Genomic DNA, 26117 nt, shown 5'->3' with positions numbered 1-26117 from the left:
TTCCTGAAACACTAATGTCTTGTCAGAGGAGAATTTGCTGTCTTTCAAGATAGTTGAAGACCTCCACTGATTAGCAAGTCCAAAGTACCTTCTCAGCTAATGAAAGAACCTACAGGGTCTTTATGTTAAAGATGAACAAAAAACTGAGGCACTTCAAACAGGAATTTGTTCATCTGGACAGGGCACTTAAAGCCAGGTTCTGGAAAAACACTAATTCGGAATAAACTGTTCGCTTAATCTACACGCACATTTTGACATCTAGACAGAACTCTACCATGAAAATTCATCTTATAGTGTGTTTTGGTGCAAGTGAAAACAAAACCGTGTTTGTTTAGGGTTGTTTTTTTTTTTTCCTTTAGGGGAGATACTTCCCTTCACTTGCATGGTGTCATTCACAGTGAGGTTGGCATCTGACTGCATCCATTGTACAACCACTGTAAATGCAAAGTTCTGGTCATCTTTTTTAAGTGATGCGAAGTGCTTCCTAGCACTTAGTATTCTGCAAGTAGGCTTGTGATTTGTATGTACTAAATGTATTAAAATAACAGAAAATCAGAGGCATAGAAAAATCTGAAAATGTAAATCTTGAATATTTCATGAGTATGTTGTTGTAAAGAAAGGAAATTCTAGAGCTGTAACTTTCAAACTTGAAGAATAGCTGTTGTAGCTTTCTTCTAACCGTTATCACTACTGTACATGGATTTAACAGTGTTTCTGGCACTCTAGATTATCTTAAACATATGGGGTATACACAATTGTACACTGTTCATCACATTGTCAAAAATGTGAGGCCTCAAGGCTTAAAAGGTGCCGCAGGCAAGATGTTTAATCCTAACCAGCTGGTGTGCAAGGCATCTGGGGAAACAATTCACAGAATTCCCTATGGGCATTTTGGGGGGTGGTGGTGCAGAGAGAATGTGATATGATCTGAAGTACTTCAAAGTTATTTTCCGTTTCTCTGCAGGGTCAACCTTTGATATAAAGGTACTTCTTGGATTGGTTTCTGTATATCCTTTACTTGATAAGCATACTGTTCCTGCTTGTTATCCCGTGACAATTATTAAAGCTCATTGTCCCATATTTCTGTAACTTCTAATTTTTTTACTACTTTACTATATTGCTGCATAGCTTTTTTCATCACTACCATTCTTGCCAAATTTTTGTTACCAGTTAGTTGATTCAAATGGAGTGGTACTACTAGAATCCATTTTAGTTTAAAGGGAGACTAGAATGAAACCTTTTAACATTGACAGAAGTTTGAGCATAATAACACTTAACAGTTGCTTTTTGGAACAAATGAGTTCTTCTGAGGACTTGAGTTAAAGGGTAGCTAGGCTTATACTTGCATCCAATAGACCAGTGGTGGACCATCTCCATGTTATGCAGGTGTGCTGTAAGTTTTTTGGGGGACTACCTTCTACTAGCAAGGAGAGAAACGATGTTCATAAAACATCAGAAAAGTAAGAGGAATGACAGTGTTTGAATCCTGCAAGCTTTTCACTTAAGTAGTTATTAAGCTTTGATGTTGACATTGACATTTCAAGTGTCTAGTCTTATATGTTGTCTGCATCTGAATTGCTACCTAGTATACCTTAATACTAGAAGCAATGTTAACTACTAAGTCTGGGTTACGTAAACTGTATTAGCGTTGTGCTGCACACCAGATTACGCTGTGCAGGACTGAGTGTGGTCTAGCACATATGTTCCCTAACTGTATTATGCAAAGCTAGCGTTAATAGTGCCATGTCCCATCACTAAATGGGGAGAATGGTGGACTTGGCTTCCAACTCAAGCCCGTGACTTAAAGGCAGACTGTAAATAACCTGGTATCAAACTGATGTACTTCTATGATGATAACAGGGTACTATGACAGATGTCAGCACTAATGTGTTCACAATAAAGCTCCTTCTATGGTGCCAACAAAGGAAGGGCGGCCAGAAGTTCATATTAAGGTCTGGAAGAGTGCAGCTATAGGTGTTCCTAGAAAATCATTATTAGTTTCAAGTGTGGTAAAAATAATAGTAGTCAGCATAAGCAGCACTGGTAGTATGTTGTGTTATTCTTCTTAAGCTTTGCTGTACTGAATAGCTTGAAATAGAAGAATTGTTGTCCTGATTAGAGAACCAGCTATTCATTTTATGTATAAATGAGACACTGAAAGTTATTCACTGTTGTAGCTTTTTGGTAGTGCTCCTTATTCTAACTGCATCTTGTACCCTGGGATATAAATGTTACACTTTTCTTAGCAGTAGTATTAATTCTGTTTACACTTTGTGCTTTGTTAGAAGAAATTGTTATCTTTTGCCCTCTTTCAAAGTGATAGTTGCACTTGAAAGAGAAGATATTTCTGTCCTACTGGAAACTCATAAATATTTCTTATGTGCTGCATCCAGTCTTAAGAGGTTTTGGCATTTCTAGCGCTGAAAAATTGAATTCAGAATTATATGTGGCTTTCTTCAAATTTAAAATTCACCTGAATCCTGACATGGGACAAATTCAAATATTTGGATGAAATTTATTAATTACAGGCACTCTGTCCTGTGTAACTATCACTTAAAAGCAAATAAACAAAGTTCATAGCTGTATGAGATCATTACTTACTTCCAGTTGCTTCTCTCTGCCCAGTCTTTCAAAATATTTAAGCTTAATTATAGCTTTACATCAGTCATTTAACAGTTCCTTCTTTTAACAGGTGGTCAGTCTGGGAGGAAATTAGATATTGATATAGAGGAGATAGCTTTCTTTTTTTTCCTTCAGTGATGCTTGAGAACCCAACTTATTTTTGAGAACCTTTTCATATGCCCTACACTTACTTTGTCAGCAAGAAATAAGCTTGAGGCCAAAAGCGCGTATGGGCTTACTTCAGTACAAAACAATTAATGCAGCTCATCCATTGAACTAGTTTGTCCACTGATAGACCTAGTCAATGACTGCACAGAATTTTTCAGCAGGCAATGTTATGAGAAAAATCTACAAAATACCAATAGTAATATCATATGGCTGAGTCTTGCAAATATAGAGGCTTTGGACACACAACTGTTGAAAAATTCAATGACAGTTAGGCAACTTAAGTAGTTGCATTGATTCAAGAAGATACCAGTTAAGCGCTCTTGTTGTTTTCTGCAGTCCACAACAAATGGTTACTAAATGTAGTGTTCTAACTGTGGCGTAATATGTAAATAACTCCTTTGTGTTGGGTTGGATTAGTGTGGTGTTCTTGTCTTCAAGTTAACCAGATGGTACTAATGTCTTGGTAGGTAAGATTAATTTGTATTCTGCGAACAACAGATACAACTTAAAATGGGTCCACAGAAAGCTAACGAGTGATCAAGAGATGTTTTTAAAAGCGTGTTCTGGTACTTTGTTAGATGTGCCCCTTTTGCATAGCCATCACTATTCTGTATAAAAAATAGCTAGAAAATGTAGAGCCACCCATGTACCATTTCTTGACCACAGGTACTTGCAGGTATAATGGGCTCTTAGGGCTGTTGGGATATGTGGTTAAATAACCTTGTGCATACTGCTTAGTTTCATTTCATATGGAACTAGCCTTACATATTTGTTCTATGCAGATCTTACTAGAAACTTTGGCTGATTTCAGGCAACAATGAGATGAGTTGGAAGCCTACAAGGAGACTTTCACAACATTTGTAGAAATCTATATGCAAGGATAATGCAGGGAAAGACTTTGAGTGAGTGATGAGGGAAACATTGCAAAATATCTGTGAAATGGAGTTGTAAATTTGCCCACCATGAACAAGGTTTGATTGGACCTTCTTGACATTATCTTGACAAAACAAGACTTGTAGAGCTTATGAAATGGCTTACCTTGATCTGTTTTTAGAATTCAGCAGAACCAGAACAGTTTCTAAACAGTTTTATTCCTTTAGAAGCTAGATTTGTATTGATAAACAGTTAATATTCTAGATTTTGTGAACATTTCTACTAGATATAGTCATCGCTGATATATCGTAAATAATTATCCTTGGGGCACAATTCATTGACTAAGAAATAAAGCAAACTATTTGAAATTAAGTAATGTTGAAAACATTTAATGGGCTAGATTATTCTTACTTCCGTCTACCAATAGCCTTCATGAATAGTCATCATTTACAGCAAATACTTTTTAAAAGTCTTCTGTTTTAACTTAAGATTTTAAACAAAAGATCACCAATTTTGTTGTCTTACTTGCTGTTAACACACTAAAGAATACCTCCTAAAATTTTGACTACTTGCTTATTTATCAAGTAACAAATTTAAGCTTAGTATTTTAGAAAGATCTTCTAGAATGTTTGAAAAAAATATTTAGACTTCACATCAAGACTCCCAGTGATGGAGAATGGAGGAAATTGCTAGTCAGGAGTACTGTTGTTGTTCTGGCAATGTATTTGTGGTGTTATACCTCTGTAAATTGTCTTACTAAAGTCTTATTTATTCATGTGTAATGGTTGCCCCTTTAGTTATCATACTGGAAGGTAAAGATCAGTTGGTTACCAGTGACCAGCTTCCTTGCTCTGCCTTCTTTCTTTGCTTTGCCCTCTACCACTGTACCCTGCTTGCAAGTTTGGAAGTGCATGACTTTTCATTTAGCTCTGTAGAAACCAGTATAGTTGCTGATATAGGAAATGGAGAGGCAACAGAAATTATTTCATACTGATATATGATCAACACAGTAGTTCAAGAGTAAGTCGCTACAGAATTTCTACCAGAAATCCCATTGTTGGTTGGTAAATTACAATTTGCGATCTGACTGACTTGTAGAACAAGGTCTGTATCTTAAACTTCCCAATTTGTTGGTTTTGCCTTAAGATCTTCGTGGAGGGAAATTTCAAGCAAAAGCATAAGCAAGAAGCTGTCCTACAGCTGTCACTGATTCAAAATTATTGTCTTGTGATTTCGGGGACTAAATTATGTGTCGTGTTAGCCTGGGATGCTGGAATTAAAGTAGTGGTGGTACTTTCATACACCAATCATTCTAGTTTTGGAAATGATGAAATTCCAAGATACAAATGTGTTTTTGAAAGGATTAACTGAAAATTCAGTTCATGTCAAAATGATGAAGTACTGAACAGCTGATGCAATGTTTAAATAAGTTGCTGGACAGTTATAAAACATTGTCATTCATGTTCTTTATAACAGATTACTCTGTCAACTTCTAAATTAAGGTGACACAAGGTAAATAATAGCAATCCAGAAATGACTAAATATCCAAAATGGCCTGTGTGACTTTGAAAAGTTGCATAATGCATAACATTAGACTCCATTATCAAAGTTGCTGTCTCCTGTAGGAAAATCTCAGTGGCATTCCAAATCAGCCTGAACTGATTCTTCATTTCAACCTATTCTGCTATTCAGGGTCTTACCTCCGTAAAGTTACAAATGTATATGTTGTGGACTATAGCTTCCTCTGTGGATAGTCTCTGTAGCATCATGGCTCATCTAAAATGTAAAACCCCAGCATCAACTTAGAGTAAGTGTGACTTTAATTTGTATAATCCATACTAGATATTTTGCTTATGTCTTTTTCTGTTTAATAGCCACCTCAGCGGCATCAATTCGGGTGTACCTGGTTTTCATGATCTGATGAATAGGGTCATATGAAGATCACGAATAGTAAATAGGCTCCATCTGTCAAACACCATTCCAACAACCTGTTTCCATTAAAACTCTGTTTATGCTATACATAAAGAAATAAAATGTAAACTGATAATGTTTTCCTAAGATGGCGGAGAACATGAGAATTGTTCTGAAAGGAATATAAACCATCCATTAACTGTCAGGCTTCGGTTTTATAGTATCTAGTATTGACGCTTGCTGAAGTTAGTCTGCCAGATGCAGTTAGCAATCTCAAAAGGCCCATACTCTGTCTTTGGAGTCCAGGCAGTGTAATCATAGCAAGGTGACATGTATCTTATCTTGCTTATAATCTGATAACAGCCCATGGCATGGTGTACATACATGGCATTCTTTTGGTAACGCGCAGAGAATCTGATCAGCCCATCCTTCCTAGGCTACCAACGTGACCATACATCTCACATCTAACTGGTGTCTTTTTATTCACTGTCTTGCCTCCTAAAAATTCTGGATTCTCCTAGCAACTGTGGAAAGAACCTCCAGGCATTGCTCTGTCTAATCCAAGAGTACTGGAAAATTTAAATAATTATTAGAGAAGGCATGCACATGCAAGACTTCCATGCTTTTTAATTGTCTGCATGTTCTATGGGGGAGGCATTGTGTCCTCCAAGAAAAAAAATATGCATCTAGACCCAGATTCACATGAACTTCCTTCCAAGGCCAAAGGATCAGTTTCTCCCTGTGAAGGTAGATTTCTTAACTACACAGTGACAACATCTAGCAGTTCATCATTGTAGCACACCATACTCAAAACACTGTCAATAACTTTAAAGCAATCAGTTTGGGTAGCTGGTAGCTGGGTATGAGCATAACAACTTGATTCCTTCTGTGATCTAGACATTGCAGACTTCATCTCCCTTGTGTTTTGTCAGTGTACTGCTAAAAAGGGGTGACTCTCATCCAAAGGAGAGTTAGGGATGGATAGTAATACTTTGTTATTCGGTTCAGCTCACAAATGCATTGTTCTCTTCCCATACAGAGCAGTTAGAAATGGGAAGTTACTAGCAAGAAGCAAGTCAGATAAGTGTCTGAAGAACTGGGAAAACTGATTATTTGGGATCCCATTAAATCCCTTTCCATATCCATCAGTATAAGGATAGATAAGGATGCACAAGGTTGAAACCTATTTCAGGATAGTCAGGGGTTTTGGGAAATGAAAATAAAAATCAATATTTGTGAATTCAATATTGAAAAATCAGTATCAGTGGGTTTCCCCCCCACCCCCGAGTGGGTCACCTTGTCAATAGATGTTCATATTCTTGATTGCTTAGGCAGTTATATGGATAAAAAGCAGAATCTTCTTTGCTACTTCCCATTTATTCTTGTATATTCCCATTCTTTAGACATTTCATGTTTTACAGTACCTGCTCTACTAAAATTCAAGGTCAGTAAATCTTGTTATGTACTGTAGTCTCCTGAGAAGGAAATGTTTTGTTTATTGCTCATAATAATGTAAAATAACACACTTGAAAAACTGAGACTCTAGTCCATTGCTATAAAGAGGTTTTCCCCTGCAAGGGCCTTTTTGAAGACTTGAGAGGGAGTTTTAGAATTCTTTCCAAAGAGAAGCACTACCATTCTTCGTTCATTTATTTAGCCTATGTCAACACTGGCCATTGCTATGTATAGTGTTAAGCAGCAAGGTACTGCAGGTGCTACAAAGCCTGCCTAAGTTGTGTTTTCTTTGTAGGTCATAAAATCAAATCTGACTGAGATGGACATTACCTTCTAATCTTTCCCCTCGGTTTTCACTCAGTACCTTGAGAACTGCTGTTACAACAATGATCCACAGGCTACCACTGGTCTGCAGTAGTATATTAAAGATCTGCAGACCAATGTAAATAATGCAACTACTCAATGTGCATTTTCTTTACTGAAGTGCAATGTCACTTGCATCTACTGTTATGCAATGCGTTTTGCAGAAACTGGGTTAGGTGTGTTAGAAGTTCAGTCTGACTGTGGAGCTTTGATCTAAGGAGTTAGGAACCAATTAATTATCAAACGCCTAATATTTATGCAAATAATGGGGCATATCTAGTTCCAGCATCTTTCAGTATATCAAAGGCCAGGTATGGACTATCTGGTCTAGAAATAACTCTTGATAATAATAAATAATGGTGATAGTCTAGTCACAATCTTTTGTAAAGACTGAGGAAAAAAAAGAACCCATTGCTTCAGGGTTTTTTGTGTTGTTTGTTTGTTTTCTTAGTCTAGCAAAGAATTGCTGCTTTCATTTGTCTGTCTTCTAGTGTATGTATGTAATTTCTTTGTCTTTCCTGCCTCACAGTAGCTGTGTTTTACTTAGCATCGTTAGCTGCTTGACTTCTTTTTTTGTATATCTTCCTGAACTATTTGCTTGTACTAGTAGTGCCTTTTTTCCACTTTAAACATCTGAAATATATCTTTAGTACTAAGATAGTTGTCCTGTTTCATCTTTTTTCTATATTGAGAAAGATGCTACCTTGCCTTAGTTATCTTCTCTTAACTGCTCTGTTCTGCCCCTTACTTATCAGTTACTTTTGGAAAGGGTTACATTAGTTGCATAACCCTTTACGTTGGCTGTTGTGGAGACACAACAGTTCCTTTCCACAGTTAACCCAGGAGCCACTCTAATTTCTGCAGCATCGCAGGCTGAGGGATTCTATTAGGTTGCACGCTGTTGCCATTGGGCTTGCTCATTCAGCCTTATTTAAACTGTCTCCAAAGGCCAAATAGGCTTTCTGTCATCTTGGTTCACATGTTTACTGGGTTGAAGACTGGACCCCAGCAACTAAAGGTTTTGTATGGCTGAATACATCTTATTACAGATTTAACTTATTTTCTTGGAAGCGTCGTGTAATGCTGGGATGCTTTTTTTCAAAGACTTGAGGTCAGTTCCACATAATCTTTTAAGACTTTAAATCTACTGTCAGTATATGCTTCTGACAAGAAATTTCATTTTTGTAGGCAAATGCTTAAGGTGTTTTGAGGTATTCTTCAGATTTCTATTTCCTCCACATTACCCAAAATATTAGTGATCCTCATCTTTGTCTCACTTGAATACTTTTGTGTTAAAGCCACATAAATATTACATTGCTATTGACTATGTTCAGATCTCTGTTAAAGTGGTAAACACTTCAGCCACAGTCCCTTGAGTTAGATCCATTCATAGTGTGTATCTTTAGCTTTGGAAGCAAGCTCTGAGCACGCATCTTCCCCTCTGTTTATCTAGCTAATAATAAGGTGCCAGGATACTTGAATAGCTTCATGGCTGGCATCCAGCCCTTCACCCAGGAAAGGATTTTGCCTTAGCTTTCACTGGAGAGAATTCAGATTTAGAATAAATGTAACACTATACCTGAACACTCCCAGTTCATTCTGGATGGAAGCTGACTTTCCCTTTCCCCTGTGGCTAATTCATGACTGAAAAGGTTAAAACGGATCTTAGGGGGTTCTTGACCACATTGCTTTACAAATGCTCAATCTCCTTAAATGTGGCAGTACAAAACCCTTTTCCCTTCAGATGGTAAAAAGGAGGTGATTAATAGCTGCTAGTGTACTTACCTCTCACAATGTATTGCAACTAAATACGCAATTGCATGTAGATTCTTCATATATTGCAACCTGTGAACTTTTGACAACTATTCTGCATACAGGTATGTAAACGACCACTAGGTTTGAAACCAGGCTAGTGACAATAGTGCTAAAACAATATTAGGCTCACAACAGGATTGACTTAACATCTGCCTCAGGCAGTGAAGTAATATTATGATGACAAAATACAGAATATTCAAAATACTGAACATAATATGCTGGTTAAGTGATGACGGACTCTGAGCTCCATTTGAAAAAAAGGAGTGAAATCGGCAACTCTTTCCAAAATGGAGTTCAGAACACTGATTTCTTACTGAGGCTCCTTTAGCAGGTTCAGGTGAACTGGAGCTCCAGTCTTTTAGGTTAGCTCTCCATGTGGCAGTTAGTCATCTTAATGACATATTACAGCCACCTCAAACAAGACCATGAATGTGGTAGTGAATGGGAGTGCATCACCTGGTGAAAAGGGGGGAAAATAGAAAGCAATTTAGGTGAGAAGATACCTTTCCTTACTTTAAGTAAAGCCTATTTTGCCTAACCTGAAATGCAATCTGCCTTGCAATACAACCTTCCTGACCTTCCCCAAACATCTTGGTCTGGAACGGTTATCTGTTGCCAGAGTAGGATTCTTCTCCTACTCTAACACCTCAGTCCTTCGTCTCAAGTTCCAGGCATGCTGCTGTTGTGTGCTGTGCGTCCAGCTCCCTGCTGGCTTCCCTGTGGCCCAAGGGTTATCACAGGTTAGTTGATTTGATCTTCCTAAAAGACAGTGAGTGACAGCCAGTTTTGCTCAATGCAGTTTGATAGTCTGGTCATGCCAGCCACAACATGTCTGACTCTTGCCTTGTCAATTCCTTTCTTGTTCTTCCACTTCCGAAAGAAATAAATATCTTCATAACGAGTCGCAATAAAGAAGCAGGGGGGAAAACTAGATACTAAATTAAAAACAAGAACAGGCTTTTTGTCATCATTTACTTTCTAACAGTGTGTGATAAACGAAAAAGGATCCAATTAAGACAAACCATGTTTCACTACTACTTTTTCATAGTTTCCTTTTCTTCTTAATATTATGAGGATATTTACTGTGGGGTTTTACTATATTGTTACATGACAGAATGGCTATGAATGGATGAATAGGGCTAAAGAGTATAGATAACACAGCGTGGGGGTAAATAATGCCATCCAGTAAGAGAAATCTTGAACTTAGTGGTGAAAGAGTTGTTCTAGTGTTTCTTGGGCTGTGTACATCTTTGTGTAATCAAGAAAGTGGCCTTATTTAAAGCATGAGGGATGAAAACAGAGTAAGACTGGCCAGATCTTTCCTTTTATGCTGTTAGTAACTAAACTTGTGCATGACAAGGTACAGATAATAAATGGGCAACATACCAATATCTTAGAGAATTTAGGGGTGTTAAGAGTGTTCACAGCTTGAACTGGAATAGCAAGAGTTGCCATACTCATAGCTGTAATGGTGATATTTGAAAAAAAACTTCATCAAAATAGCAGCGTTTCCTAAAGATTGCTGTGGTAGAGGTATACCCATTTAAAATGTAAGAACTTCACCAGTTAACAATTAATGTACCTAAAACTGTAAAGGAGGAAGGACAGAAGGGCACTTTAATTTCCACAAAAGCTTATGAGATTTCTGTTTCTGCGAAGAATATCGCTGTGGACTAAAACATGGCCTCACCCTTCCATAAAATGTATTTGAGAATCAATAAACTGAAAATAGAGTAGAGTGGTAGCTGACTAACTTTTGTGCTACTGAAATGTGACAGGTATGCAATCTAGTATGTGGATGCTAATGTTTATAAAACTCCTATTTAAGAAAAAAAAAAGTATCCTGTCAACTTTTTTCAGATTTTGTTACATCACTGATATTTCTAATGTAGCTTTTCTGTAAAACATGATTTAAAGCAGCATTTCATTGTGATAACATTTGCCTCGTTTCTGCTACTGCTTTATGCCGTAGCATTTGAATGATTAGATTCTTGCAATACAGTAACTTAGATCTAGATGAATGTGAAAAAATCTATTTCATTAAAGTATGTGAGCCACTCAAAGTCTGTCTGCAGCTTTTTCTGTTGTTGCCTTCATTTTCGCAGTGTAATAAGGTTCCTGCTAAAGGACCGAATAGTTTAAAAGGAATTTAATTGCTGTGTAATAAGCCTTATCCTTCAGTGAGGTACTTCATTGAAGCTAGACAGTGAGTGTTTTGTGACAGAAGGAAAAGCTGAGGGGGATGGGAGGAGGAGGAAGCTACAAAATGACCACGGCTGGCCTCTCTGCATTCCTGTAAGGCTTGCTTTTTTAAAATTGGAAGCTGCTTTTATAGATGCTCCTGCAAACAGGTTTGTTTTTTTCCATACTGTCCCATTTAGACTTTGGAATGCATGTATGAAAGGGCAGGCCCCCAAAGTGACTTTCCAATCTGTTTTTGCGATTCCAGCCAAGTCCCCTTTAATGTATGGAGCAGGCAAAGTTGAGCTGACTCTTATAATATCACAGAACTCGGGCACAGCTGCTGCTTTAAGTGGCACTGTGTGATAATACAGCAGCTCTGCTATTTACTGGGACTGAAGTGCCTGGACTGGCACACAGAGACATTATATGAAATCCGAAAGCATGAGGATAAAGGAGATTTCTTTGCGGCAAGATCCTGATCTAAGAAAGGAGTTGGCATTGCTAGCTCGAGGATGTGATTTTGTTTTACCTTCTAGATTCAAGAAGAGACTGAAGGCTTTTCAGCAGGTCCAGGTTTGTCTTTCTGTTCTTATACAATTAAGTTATTGTTGTCAGTTGTACCTTCACAGCCACGCAAACTGCAGGAGATACATGGAAGTTCTTCCTAAACTAGCAGCATTTCAGTAGTCTGTTCCATATACGATGATTTCTTCTGTGTTTTAGAAGACTGTGCAGGTAGCTTACTGCAAACAAAAAATGAGGAGAGTTTAGTGAAGCATGTAGCATAGATAAAGTACAATGTTTACACAGAGGCATATGCAGTGGAAAGTTGGTGCGCTTAATGCTATTAGACTTTTAAAGACTGTGTTCCTTAATCTGCATAATCATAATCTGCATGCATTTCCCCAGGGGTTTTAATTTACCTTTTACTGAAACTGGGCATATAAAATACACTGAAATAGGCTGTAACCTTACTATCTCAAACATAATATGTTAAAAGGTCCTTTCATACTTACATGATGATCCTGCATTCCTTTAGATTATGTTTATTTTGGACTTTGTATTTGGATGAGATCAGTTGTTGCTACATGGTTCACACATGTGCCTCTGCTGTTTTGCAGCAGTGAGTTAAATCCACCATTTTAAAGTGAGCTCATAATTGAGAATAGAAGCATTTGAAACGTATAATTAGAAGGAAAACTACTGATAGAGTAAATGTTCAAAGAGATTATCTTTTGGGAGGGGGAAAAAGTGTACAACTGTTTTAATGGAGAAACTGAAATTTGGCATTTCGTCGAAAACGTTAACTTTAAGGCTTTTGGTGGTATGTGAAAGCATTCACTTTGTCCTTACCTCACCCTCACTTCTAGTTCATGTAGTAAAGGTATATCAATGATGGTATGTGTGACATTTTTTACCCTTTTTTAATTAAGGAAAGTTTAGCAGTTGAATAAAAATTACATTATCTCAAGATTTCTGGCTTTTAAAATCATTCTAAATATAGCCTGCTACTTAATTTTGAATTCAGTGCACTAGTGTCCCTTTCAGGTGACCTTCAAGAGAGGGCTGTAGAGCCCTATGACCCTAAAAATGTGTTAGCCTTCTGTCTTCTACATTATTATTTCAAATTTGTTTCAGCTGAGCTGTATAAGCAATGTTTATTCCTTTGTGCAAAGCAGAATGCAAGTGCTGACCCTGCTGGTTTATGCCATTCAGCATAAACTTGTGAATGAAAGGATTTTACTGCTTGAATCTTTTGTCCTGAACTGGAGACAGAGAAGGAAACTTGTTGACTAGAGACAGCAGGAAAAGAAAATACTATCTTAATGACCCAAAAGTAGCAGTAGCAGTTCATATTTAGGCACCTCAGAGCATGAGGCAAGTTTAGTCTAGTCATGGCATCCTGTTGTAAACAAACACAGTTACCTTGTGTGGTGCCCCTTAACTTGATCTGTCTTTCATCGAATGATAGTTGGATCATTTGCACTTTTACAGGGCTTTTTTATGTTGAGCTAGAAGACATTTCAATGTAGTATGGTAATGCATACCTACAAGCAACTAAGTACTTTAGAAAGCAGCTTGTCTAATCTGTAGGGTTTTTTCTGTTTTAGCATGCTGATGGCTATAAACTTACAATGCAGACAATGAACAAATATTTTTCATTTTTAACTAGACTTGCACTTCTTGGGTAAATAGCAGCTGTAGAATAATGTGTGTTAAACCACTTAATTATATTACAGACAAAATTCTGTGGGCAAAACAGTCTTAATAGGAGTATAAAACTAAAATCTGATATCTGTCTTTGCTCAATTTGACATAAAGTATTTTATCCGAGGTTCCTTTTTTAAATGGTACTTCGCTTCAACTTCATGACTTTAAGGAGACCTTTTTGAAAGTACCTTAAAAAAACAAAATATGAGTGCTGATAACTGTTGATACAGAAGATGGACATTCTTTACCTGACACTTCATGTTAATGTTAATTTCAGTTTGTCCTCATAGGCTAGCTGCAGTGCAAAGAATAGCTATTCATAATCTACATAATCACTGAAGAAATTTCATGTTAGAATTAAAGTCTGCTTAGAGCTTTTGTAGAATAACTTGAAAAATTTTTCTCATTTCAGTTGCTAAGCTTCATTACCATTGGAGTTTACAACCTCCTATACCACTGTAATATTGGCTTTCAGACGGAACAGTTCATGAATATGATGTAAAATTAGATTGCTAAAATCAAGCAGAAATGGAGGCCAGTCTGTTTTTCTATACTTCTACTACATTGTTACAATTTTTCATATCCATACAGTTTCTATAACTTGTTAAACAAATGGCAGATTCTCCTTAAGAGGTTTAGTGCTATTAAAGCTAGCCTCTTAGAAAATGAGTGATGGTGGTGGATGGTGAGATAACATGTGGCTCAGCATCTGCTCTAGGTGGGTTGGAGTGACTGGGTCTTCCACAGGTTCTAGGAATTCTAAGGCAGTGGCTTTTTGCATAGAGCCGTGTAAGTAATCTGTGTAGGTAATCCCCTGTGTTTTGGAAGGGGCGGTCACTGGAGTGTAGCAAATCAAGTTTCGTGAAAATCTTTAAATAGACAACCAGTAGTGAGGTGGGTGGCTCTGGAAAGTGGTAGAACAGGCTGTTTCTCAGTGGTTGCATTTATTAATGAAAATTGATAAAACTGAGCAAAATAGGGCTTTCTGGAAAGATCAGTTTCTCAAAAGGAAGCTAATATACAACTGCTGAAATGTTCTGTATTACTTTGGGGAACTGAATTTTTTAATAGATAACTGCATAAAACTCAGTAGAACTTCAGTCTATCTTCTGATGTTCGTTGTAAGAAAGACGTTTCTTAGGTAACTTAACACCTACAGAATGTAGTAAACTGGAAATGCAGCACTTGAAGAGGCACCATGTCCATCTTGCTCATCAATTTCTCTGAAACTTTGGAGGGAGAAGAAACTATCACCATGTCAAATGTACTGGCAACTCAAAAGATGTGAACTGAAAGGCTTATTACCTGCTGATAGCTGAGCAGTGTTTTAGCCAACAGCTGGTGACATGCCTACCTGTCAGAGCTGGAATATAAGCAGCATCATTACCCAGGCTATGTGAGGAAAATATGTCTGAAGTTGGAAACAAAATGGTAACAGAATAGAATACATCTGTGTACAGTGACACGCTTACACCCATGTAACTCAGTGTTAGCTAAACTAGGAAAATAGATGTTTTTTGCTACGTAGAGGCCACACCATGTTGTGAAACAGTTCTAACTTTAAAACTCGACTTTCTTAAAGTCAAATAAATTTGTGCTGAATGTGATCATTTTAAAAAAAGGAAAAAAAAAAAGAAAAGTTGGCCTAAATCTTGAATTAATCCTCTGAATGTCAGTGCCAAAACTAAGTGCTGGTGTATTTTCTGATACTTGAACTGCATCATGCCTTTATCTGCTATTACTGCTTGGTGATTCCTGTGGTTGCATGCATCACACCTCAGTGTGGAAATGGAGAACTACTAGTTCCATGACCACCTGTTAATGATACTAAATGCTGCTTACGCATGCTATTTATGTCAGCTGTATGAGAAATATTTCTTCAGCTTCTGCAGTGCCTCACAACATTGGCTTTCCTTCCGAGTGAAGTAAGTTTAGACATTAGTGCCTCTTGATCACTTTTGCACTCCTCTGTTACTGAAATGCTTCATAAATGCTTATGGCATGTTCAAGACAGCAACGAATACAGAGCCTGTAGGTGCTAATGTGTGCTGGGCTGGTGTGTGGTTGTGCTGTAGCGCACTGATTCTTCCAGTCATGAAGATAACCTTCCCCTTTGTGAGGTAAAATGAATTTTAAAAAGTTTAAGTGAGGCAGTTGGTTTTACAACTATAGTCACAGAAGTAGTAGGTTGTGTAACAATTAGAGGTCTCTGGCAGGCCAGTTTTCCTATTAGCATCAATTTTCTAATTTAACATCATTTGGAGACCTTTTAACATCACAAAGGGAGGACCTGATATCCATTTTTACATAATAGTTTTACATCAGGCACACAAATGCCTTTTTTTAAAGAACAAAACCCAAGTGTTTGGGGGGGGGGGGGGCAGGGAATGGAAATCTTGTTCTGACTGTAGCTGATAGTTACACTTGATGCTAGTTTGCTGATACAATGCAAATTTTCTGGAGCAGATGCCAACATTTAAGATAGAATGAAAAATCTAAGCTGCCCACTGAGACTGGCTAATTAAGATGAGAGGTTTTTCATAAATGGTCCCTTGCTAATGGATTGCCAGGTCTTAAGCTCTAGCCTCTTAAAGGAAGCTGTAAGCAAACTGGTAGTTTTTTACCACTTCTGCAATGGAGACTCATGGTTCGAGCTTAAAATGTATTGCCTGCCATGTGGTAGCAGTTTCTTTACCTGCTCGTGGCTGGTAATAAATTTATGCAAATGAGTACTGTTTCTATAGAAAAGCCAATATGGTGCAAGTTTGTTATAGCTTAGTTTACTTGCATGCATGATTTAAGAGTCTAGATGTCAGTTCCCTCTGCAGCTAAGTTTTTTGACCCAACAATTCAGACACTGAAGACTTCTGATTTACTTATTTTTCCCTTGGAATAAAAGTTTCACTAGCCTTTTCTCCATTTTAACATATTTTCCATACCTTTATAATCACTAATGGTACTAATAGCAGATGTTCTATGACTGTTGACGGTAGTACTTTGTATGCTAGAAAGCCTGAAACATTGTCACATCTTCATATAAAATATCCTTCAAGTTTTACAGGATCAGAGGGATATGAGATTGTTTTTGCAATTGTCCAAATCAGAATTTGTTGGGGCACTGCCAGACAAGAGGTTAACAGAATAGTTGCTCCAACCGTTGACTCTGCAGCTCAGTAACAAGGCTGAGCTTGTTGATATCTTTCTAGTTTGAGTGGATTTTTCCTAAGCTCAATTGCATTGAGTGATTGAAACTTGTTTTGTTGTAAACATGGAAAGATGAGAAGCTATTGCAGAGTTTAAGAATTAAGTGGATGTCTGTCTTAGGCCTGTTTGTTACTTTTGATGTTGAACTGATGGCCTGTCCTGACAAGGGCTGTTTTCCATAGACAAATGTTAGAATTGCCTCAGGTGTAACTGACTGTCAGTTTTTCCCCATTAAAATGATGTTTAGGCAGTCATGACTCCTTTGCAGGTAGTGAGTCCCAGCGTGGTCCGTTGGCTGTGTACAATCAAAATGAATCATGTACTTGGAGGACCTTACCAGCTTGTCTCCTGAGAACAGTTGGGGCAACAGAATATACTGGTAAAGAGTAGGAGTACTGATTAAACCTATGATCGGAGTATTTTCTGAGAAAGCTGCAACTATATGACAAACTGGATATATTAGTGACTGGGATACTTGATTTGACGTAATTCATAAAATAGAGGCTGCTTGACAACAACTCACAGCCAGTGACTAATACTTTTGCACCACTTCTGTCTTACCACAAAATGTAGAAGTTGCCTTTCATAGGGTAGATTTTTCTGAAGAATCTTGCTTTTTTTCCATTTCATAATCTGGACCTTTTTCCTTTTGTAAATTAGCGGGGCACGTGGAGGAGACAAAAAGTATTTTCACTGGTCAGACACAGCAAACTGTTAGAGGATCCTACCTCTAAAGCCTTTGGTAAAAGTTTTGTCAGCACATAGAGCAAGTTACTGATGGACATGCATGTAATATGCAAATGTCTCTTGTGCTCATGGCTTTGGAGGGGAGGTAACTATCTCTTCCTTTTTGCATTCCATCCCCACCCCAGGGCATTTCTGAATAGCTCATTAAACACTTTCTAACTGTGTAACTGGAACTTTTTTGATGCTGAAGCTCTATGTGACTGTAGGAAAAACCAAACATATGCAGCCATGTTTGGAGGTGTTTCTACAACAATAATGCATTTGCAATAGCATCCTCCAGTTCCCAGCAGGACTGCATGATTTGTCTGTCAGCTATACCAAACTGCAAATCAGGAGAATCCTGGTATTTCCACAATCAGAGTTGTAGAGCTTGGGTAAGAAATCTGTTAATGCAGCATATATATTACTGAAAGTGAGGAAATTGGGAAGTGGGTGCTATAATAGTTAGGTATCATGTAGAAAAGCAATGATAATTTATCTCTGATAGAGAGTTCAGTCTTCACTGAACTAGTGAAAATCAGGTTTTGACCATTTGAAAGTTTTCCAGTGTTTGCTTGTTTATAGTGTGCTACTTTTGTATGTGTGCATGTAATATGACTTGTCTGTGGTGACTGTTTACACATGCTTTTAGTTGAATGTGGTTTTAATTTTAATACGCAAGATGGTATGTATGGAATGTATTTCATAGTTTCGGGTGGAAGCTTTTCCTGGATGCTACTACCTACTGTCTCCTCCTACATAAGAATTAACACACTATCCCAGATAGGTTTGTGTAGATGGTCCAAAGTTTGCATGCTCTGCTGAAATATTGAGGCTTCAGTGGCTTTCTCTTGAGGCTCATTTTGGCTGTTTCAATATGGCTTGGTTAAATTAAAGGGGAAAAGAGTTACTGATAGTTGTGCCACTATCAAAAATTTTTGAAAGAATTCTTTAAGCTTTGGTAAGACTTTCAATACTATCCAGTGATGGCCCTTACCACAGCAATTTCACTCCAACTGGGTGGGGTGCTTCTTTCCCTAGCTATGATGCAATTAAGATTAACTAGCTGAACTACTTACTCTGCTGTCTTGAGACTTAAAATAAGGGGAGAAATTAGCTTCAGGTAGCAAACACCTAAAAATCTTTTTTTACCTCAAAATCAGAGGTTACCATACAAACTATTTCAGTGACAAAATAGCCCTGAATTCTAGTTTGCTAATAAGCTGAATTTTCCAACATTAAGTTGTAAAATGAATGTAGATTCTTATCCCTGCCACTTGGTAGCCACGGATACGCTAGAAGGATTGATATTTTGCTGTTGAAGTTGATGGTTGCTCTCAACATGGACCACGTTAGTGGTGAGTTACTGCACTAAAGGTACAGTAGAATTTGATACTGAGTGATTAAAAAACCAAAACCCGTGCAAATCAACTAACTCTTCTGAGCTTTCTTTGCAGCCAGTTGCCAAAGCAGGAGGGGTTTTGCCTGACTCAGGTTGTCAGCGGACAGAAGAGGGAACAGATCAGTTAGATTTGCCATTTGTTTTATCTCAACTTACAGTAACAGTGTCTGCACTATGAACTTCTGAACATAATGAGCTTGACACATAGTTAAACCAAATATACAAAAGGTTATCCATTCTTAGAGCTGTTTTTTTATGCTTATAGCAAATAAGAAATTGAATATATTTTTAGGCCATGGAACTCTAGTTCTAACTCCATCATATTCCTCCTTCCTTCTGCAAGTTGTAGTGCAAGTTTAGGGTCTTCCTTAGACTTCATTTTTACTGTTGTAACATGAAGAATGATCCTGGACTCCTGACTGCTCTAAACCTCACTGAATCTCTTGATTTGCTTATGGAATTGCTACTTGCTGGAACACGTCAATCCCAGAAACTCAGGGCACTTTAATTCTGCCAAAATGGGACAGAGCAGTGTATGGCTCTGTGTCTAGAGTAAAGTTGGTTTAGCATTGAGGATTATCATTTGCATTGAATCACAAGACCAAATGACCATAGACTTTTGTGCAGAAATAGGCTTGAGAGTAAACTGCCAAGAACATGCATAAATGGGATGAGAATGATAGCAGTCAATCTATGTAAAACTGAGATGAGTGCACAACCCGGCACACAGGCAGGAGACTCCCAACATATTTGTCTGGTCGGAATTTGAAGGTGAACACGGAATTGCTAACTGGAGCACAGACTGCACTGGTTGCTGAACCCTGCTCCCTTGTGTTAATTCAGGTGACCAGTATGTATAAAATCAGAAACAGTGTAGTTTGAAGTACTTTTTTTCTTCAAATGGTATATGGCTAGAACTTTTTTTCCATAAAGTGTATTAGTTTTTCCATTTCCTTCCCCTCATTGTAGCACAAATTTTAAGTGACTACAGACCAAACTGGATCAGAGAAATTATCTGAGTTAAGGCTAACAGCAGAAGTAAGCTAGTCTAAAACTGCATCAGGGTTAAAATTAATAGATGTTTATCTCTTACTGTGGAAAGAGGAGCATGTATGATAAAATTAGTCTCTATAGCACATCCAAAAACAGCTGCCAGAGAGTGACTGAAGGGTAGCAAACTGAAGTCTGGGATAGGAAGAAGCAACTGGGACTAAAACGTTTGTTGCCAGAGGAAAGACTTTTGTATATATACCCCGACAGCTGTTTTTAGCATAGGTTCATTCTCTGTAGGTGTCTCTCTGAGCTTGATCATTCACATATGTCTTAACTTTCTGACTGAGTTAGGCAAGATGAATCACGATCTTAGCGTGGTTTTAAGCCTAAGGTAAGCTTATTTCAAACAATACTGCCACGGTATTCCTCTAATCTCCCTCATGTTAGCATCAGAACTATGTTGCTTCCAAGTGGAATCAACTGTGTGAGACTGGATGAGGACAAATGGGGATTTTTTTTAACTTTGTTTTTTAGCTGTCTTGGTGACCTGAGGCAATTCACCATACTGCTTCACTATCACTAGTACTGACACACATGTCAGTAAACTCTGTATGCGGGAGTGGGGGAAGATGCAAGTGTACTGTGGTGTAGCTTGCCTTATGCCGTGCTGTGAAACTTCATTATTAAGCTTTCAGATTTCAAGCTATTTTTCAGGGCAATAGCTAGATTTTAGAGAAATCTAGCGTGGGGGAAAAAAAAATTTTTGAAAGCTCTAAGTTGTCAAAGGATCATCTTTCACAGAGGAAAAAATACTGTAAAACATATCAAGTTGAATGGGGAGTGGTACAGTCAGTGAACTCTTGCAGTAATAAATCTGACTTTTTAGTTTGGCTAGAAAGAGGCTAATGAAGACCATACAGAGAACAAGGGAAAAACATCACTTTTTAACTTAGATAATTGGAAATCTGAATGTCTACCCCAAGGTCAAGAGAGCTGGTGTTACAGAAGAGATGTTTCTCTGGGCTTGTCCTGAGGGAAGTTGTAGTAGTAAGCTTTCTTTACCTATGCTGAAGGAGATTTTTGAAGGCACTTTAACATGCCAAAATATTTGAGGTGTTGGAACAGATTTTTCTAAATCAATGTCTTTTCCTTCCAAATGAGACTGAACCCTTTTCTAGACAATAGTAGCATAAATCTTTTACCTGGTGTTTTCAAGATTTAAATTCCATAAAACTACTGATCATGTCACTTGCTTATCTAGAGGGAAATGTGGAGTTTCACTGTGCAATCAGATAGATAGTAAGTTAAAGAAGAAATATTCCTGTGACTTTGTTGGTCAAACTTAGACTAATGACTATAAAAGAACAGAGAGATGGGAAGGCTGGTCAGGTACTCCTTTTGAGCCTGCTTACTGATAACATTTTCTTACATCCACAATTATCGTTTAACTTTGATAGATTGTAGGACACCTTGTATTCTGTAAGAACTTACTGAATTTAATAAAGGAGAGACTTGTCATTAAAAAAAAAAAGTGTAGCATAAGCTTAGAATTTTCAAGTTCATGTGCTAAACAGCATTTGGGTCTCATCACTACCACCCTGTTGCCCTTTGGGTCTCCCTGTTGACTTCCATTTTCTGTTGTATACCAGGGAACTTCATGCAGTATCTGCTTTTGTTGTTGGGTGTTTTATAAGCATTGTACATGGGTGGTTGCAGGGATGTTAGGATTAAAAAGGCTGAATAGCATACCTCCGCAGAAAATCCTCTTAGCTTATTATGCACTTTGTTTTACCCAGGTAAGATTAGCATAAAGTATGATATATAAGAATAGAAGACTGTCCTGGTTTCGGCTGGGATGGAGTTGATTTTCTTCTTAGTAGCTGGTACAGTGTGTTTTGGATTTAGTGTGAGAATAATGTTGATAACACGCTGATGGTTTAGTTGTTGCTAAGTAGTGCTTATCCTAAGTTAAGGACTTTCCAGTTTCCCATGCTCTGCCAGCAAGCAGGTGTGCAAGAAGCTGGGAGGGAGCATAGCCAGGACAGCTGACCCGAACTAGCCAAAGGGATATTCCATACTATGGAACGTCATGCCCAGTATATAAAGGGGGGAGAGTTGACCGTGAGGGGCGGATCGCTGCTCGGGCATCGGTCAGCGGGTGGTGAGCAATTGCATTGTGCATCACTGTTGGGTTGTTTTTTTTCCTTGAGTTTTATTTCTTTTTTTCTTTGTTATATTCCTTTTCACTACAATTATTATTATTGTTATTATTATTTTTTATTATTATTGTTACTATTATATTTGATTTTACTTTAGTTATTAAACTGTCTTTATCTCAACCCATGCATTTTACTTTTTTTCGATTCTCCTCCCTATCCCACTGGGAGTTGGGGAGGAGTGAGAGAGCGGCTGCGTGGTGCTTAGTTGCTGGCTGGGGTTAAACCATGACAAAGACCCAGTCTATTGAAGAACTAGATTAACTTATGCATTGCACATTTGAAAAGTATTGCAACATTCCTTTTTTTTTTTTTAATTGCTTAGTTAAAAATACTAAGGATTTGAACCAAACTTTTACCTATTTGATAGGTAAAAATCTCTTTATAGTATTTTCAGTATTTAATGACGGTTTTTGTTTAGGGTTGTGGTGTACCACTTCTTAGTAAAAACTTAATGTGAAGTTGCGCATAAATGTGAGGTAGAATTTTTTGAGGTCCTATTGACTTGACCCTGTTGTATGTATGCCATTGACTTTTTTTCTAATATGGACATCCTTATGAGCTGGCTGCTGGATACCACGTGGAATATTCAAGGGCATTTTGGTTTGTGCCCTAGATGGTATTCTCACTAGATGCCTATATGTGGGCACCAAATAAATCTATCGGAAATGATTGTGAAGTGATCATACACTTTCTAATGTAAATGAAGCATTTTTATAGTTTCTTCTTTCACTGACTTTGAGAAACCAGCATGTAGAAATAGGCAACAACTTTCAATATAGGGAGAGTTATTTTGTCTTGCAGTGAGAGGTTTGTATTCTATACGTGGTTTTAGAGTTGAATAAATATACTGTCTTACAGATTAAATATATATTTTTACAATAAACATGCTGAATTCAAAGTCATTCTTAAACATAACATTTTCGTCGTAGAAAAATCAATTTTCTTCACCTATGTGTCTCTCTTCAGTTCTGAATCTATTGCTTCTTCCTCATAATCATGGTCTGGAACATGTTTACAACAGACAAAAAGATAAAAAACAATAAAGGCTTTTTATTTATTTATATAACTCCTTTAAATAACACCCAAGGAAGTTACATGTACTAGGACAGGTCCTACTACAAATCTTGAACTGAGATCTCTACATGCATTTAAGAACAGCTTTTAACGTGGACTAATGGAAATAATTTGTTGTGTACTCTGAGGTATCTGAAGTAAATTAGTAGTTTCTGAAAAAATATAAAGTTTCCAATGAACAAATAGTTCTGTTGATAGCCTTTCTTCTTCTCTTGGGACTTTTTCCAATGTAGTCTTCCCTCTGCCCCTACCTTTCCTTTTAAAAGAAACTTTTTTTTTTAATCTGAGGCTCTAAATTTTCCTAGCTGTGGATTTTAAAAATGCCTTGCCTGTCTCTGGTAGGTTTTCTTGAAATACTGATTTACCTCATGTTACGTGAAATATTCAGGGGACATTAGTAGTCTATAATTGACACTTACCCTTTTCTCAGATGAGGCACACCTCGTGAGGCATCTCTGAAGAACTGGAACACCTGCCTCTTCTGTGGCAATTTGAGCAGCTCATGTGGGGGTGGTTATCCAGGCAGATATTGTAAATGGGGAAAAGGGGAAATAAAGTAAAATAACCTTGCTGTTTAGAATGAACATAAGAGTTTGATTCTGTTAAGTAAAATATGGTTTGATTGCCAGTGCTCAAAAGCATGCTAGCTATCTGGCTGTGTGGTACCAGTCTGAGGAATAGGTCTTTAGTCTGGTTTTGCATAGGGTAAGTGCTAGAGCTCTGCTAAAGTCCTGATGTGTAGAGCTGGGTTTCTAGAATGAAACAAGGTGTTAATCCCATTACATGCGTTATTTGTAGTGCTGGTGGTAATGTTACTTAGAGAATAAAATGCTGGTATCTTTATACTTCCCAAAAGTTTGGAAGTCTACGGCTGGAAGGGATTTTTGATGCCCTGTGGCACTCTTGTTCTAAGCTGATGCCTCATTAGCTGGACCACTGAACTAATGACGAGGTATCAAAAGTTGTAATTTACAGGATTCTTAGAAAATGACAGACATTGACTCTAGGTGTCACAGATTCAAGGTAACTATTTCCTCTATGAAATAAAACTTGTAACTCAGTTGAGGTAATTCTGCAGCTGTGAACAGGAATGGTGGCTCAAATGCAGAGGAGGGGAAAGAAAGGTTAATTCAGGCTTTTTTTAGCATGTGTAGCATTCCAGTGAAAGCTCCTGGGTTGGAACCCTGCAAATTAAAATCTGCTGTCCGTAAGCACCTAGTTCTTTCACTGTCTTAAGGAAGGACTTTGATTGTGATAGGAAAGCTGGGTATCTTTACAGGCACTTTGACAAAGGTGATAAGGAGTAAAATGAAAGTTGGAGTTTTGGGGCGGGTTTTGGGGTGTTTTCCCCCCAATTCGGGTTGGAAGTGAGAGCTGGAATTCAGGATCTTGAACGTATTTAACACTAGGATGAGCCACCATATAGCATTAACCATTGTTTTTACATTTGAATAGTGGCCTTGGGATGAAAGACTTCATGTTTAATTACTAATTTTGAGTTGCCATATAACTGTATTGTTACTTTGCTTGTTATCTTTGTTTCTCTGCCTTACTGGACTTTCTTTTGGAAACTAAGTTCAAGGTAAATTCTTCTTTACTGAAGCTAAATGCATTTAAACAAATAATTTCTCTTGTTACTGGTCATCTATTTTTTTTTTTAGTAGTACAGTATATCACAAATTCTTGAGAAACAGATTTCTAAGCTGTCATGCCATAATTATGTATAGTTTACAAAAAAAATCCCTCTGGAGGAATCATTTACTACCTTTATAAAATCAAGCATTTTTTAGGATTCAAAACAAACAAACAAACATCTTCACTGTAACTAAATTAAACAGGTTGGTGGTTTTGTAACAAAGTTGTCATGCTTATTTCAAAAGTTTGAAGCTGTAAAACTAGAAATATTTCAAAAGCAAATTCTTTCATGACCTGTCTGTTAAGCTAGAAGTTGAAGTCTTTTATTCTGAAAGTGATAATATAACCTGAGTTATTTCAGATATTTCCAAGAAGCTGTCTAGTGTATTAATCCTGAAACTTGATATGTTGAAGACTGAAGTTGTTTTTATTAAATTTTTAACATCCTAGAAATCTTTCTAAATGACAGGTTTTGGAAATACTCATTAATTTTTCCAGTGTGCTCTCATTCTTAAATAGCTTATTCAACCTATCATCAGAAATCTTTTTGAAGGTCTGTTGTAACATACAATACCAAGAGATTCAAGTCATCTGAGGATGACTATTACACGTGATTTCATTGTACCTGACTGTCAAATGTGTATTTATCTGTTTAGGTTCAGACAAAGAAGGAAGAAACTTTGCCACCATCGCTTAGTCAAAACATTCCAACTTTCTATTTTCCTCGAGGATGTCCTAAGGAAAAAGTGAATATAGATGCTGTGATTGCCAAAATTGAGAGAACTTTCTCTGAGTTTCCAAATGAGAGGGCAACGTTAGAAGACATGGGGAAGGTTGCAAAGGTGAGAACTTGCTGGCTGTCTGCTTTTAGTGCTGTACACCTATGGAAAGGAAACATGAGTTCTGTGTGCTTTGTCTTCTTGTGTTATGTGTCTTCATCTCCTACAAGGTAGTACCAGTAAGACATCATATTCAACATTGTTGATAGCGCAGTAATGTGTGGAAATCTTTGCATTAACTATGTCTCAAATGGCCCTACATTTTGCTTACAAAAAGAAACAAAAATTAAATCAAAACTTGAACTATTTTTTTAGTTGCATAAACAACCAAATACTGAAGGGCACATTGTATGTTGTTCTGCATTCTGTATTGACCAAGAGACTTAAGGCAAAAGCACTGTTAATACGCATTTTGTTTTCAGGTGTCCACACTGTTTTTTCTCATTCAGCAGTGTCATGAACCTCCATTGTAAAGACATTGAA

At 37.4% G+C, this 26117-nt stretch overlaps 1 protein-coding gene across 3 annotated transcripts in view; it reads left to right on the top strand.

The window, feature by feature from the left end:
* PPP2R3B (protein phosphatase 2 regulatory subunit B''beta) overlaps nucleotides 1-26117 on the top strand; it is a 52453-nt gene that overhangs the window by 3792 nt on the left and 22544 nt on the right. For all 3 annotated transcript variants that reach the window (XR_007768183.1, XM_050914978.1, XM_050914977.1), the window contains one exon: nucleotides 25512-25697. Coding sequence is in view for 2 of the 3 variants with exons in the window: in XM_050914978.1 (XP_050770935.1) it covers nucleotides 25512-25697 (186 nt within the window). In the remaining variant the exon portion in view is untranslated. The remainder of the gene's footprint in view (nucleotides 1-25511; nucleotides 25698-26117) is intronic.

This window comes from Gymnogyps californianus, chromosome 1, assembly GCF_018139145.2.
Source record: "Gymnogyps californianus isolate 813 chromosome 1, ASM1813914v2, whole genome shotgun sequence".
Taxonomy (NCBI): domain Eukaryota; kingdom Metazoa; phylum Chordata; class Aves; order Accipitriformes; family Cathartidae; genus Gymnogyps; species Gymnogyps californianus.
The sequence above is the reverse complement of the archived record's forward strand: the minus strand, read 5'-3'. Positions and strand labels throughout refer to the sequence as shown.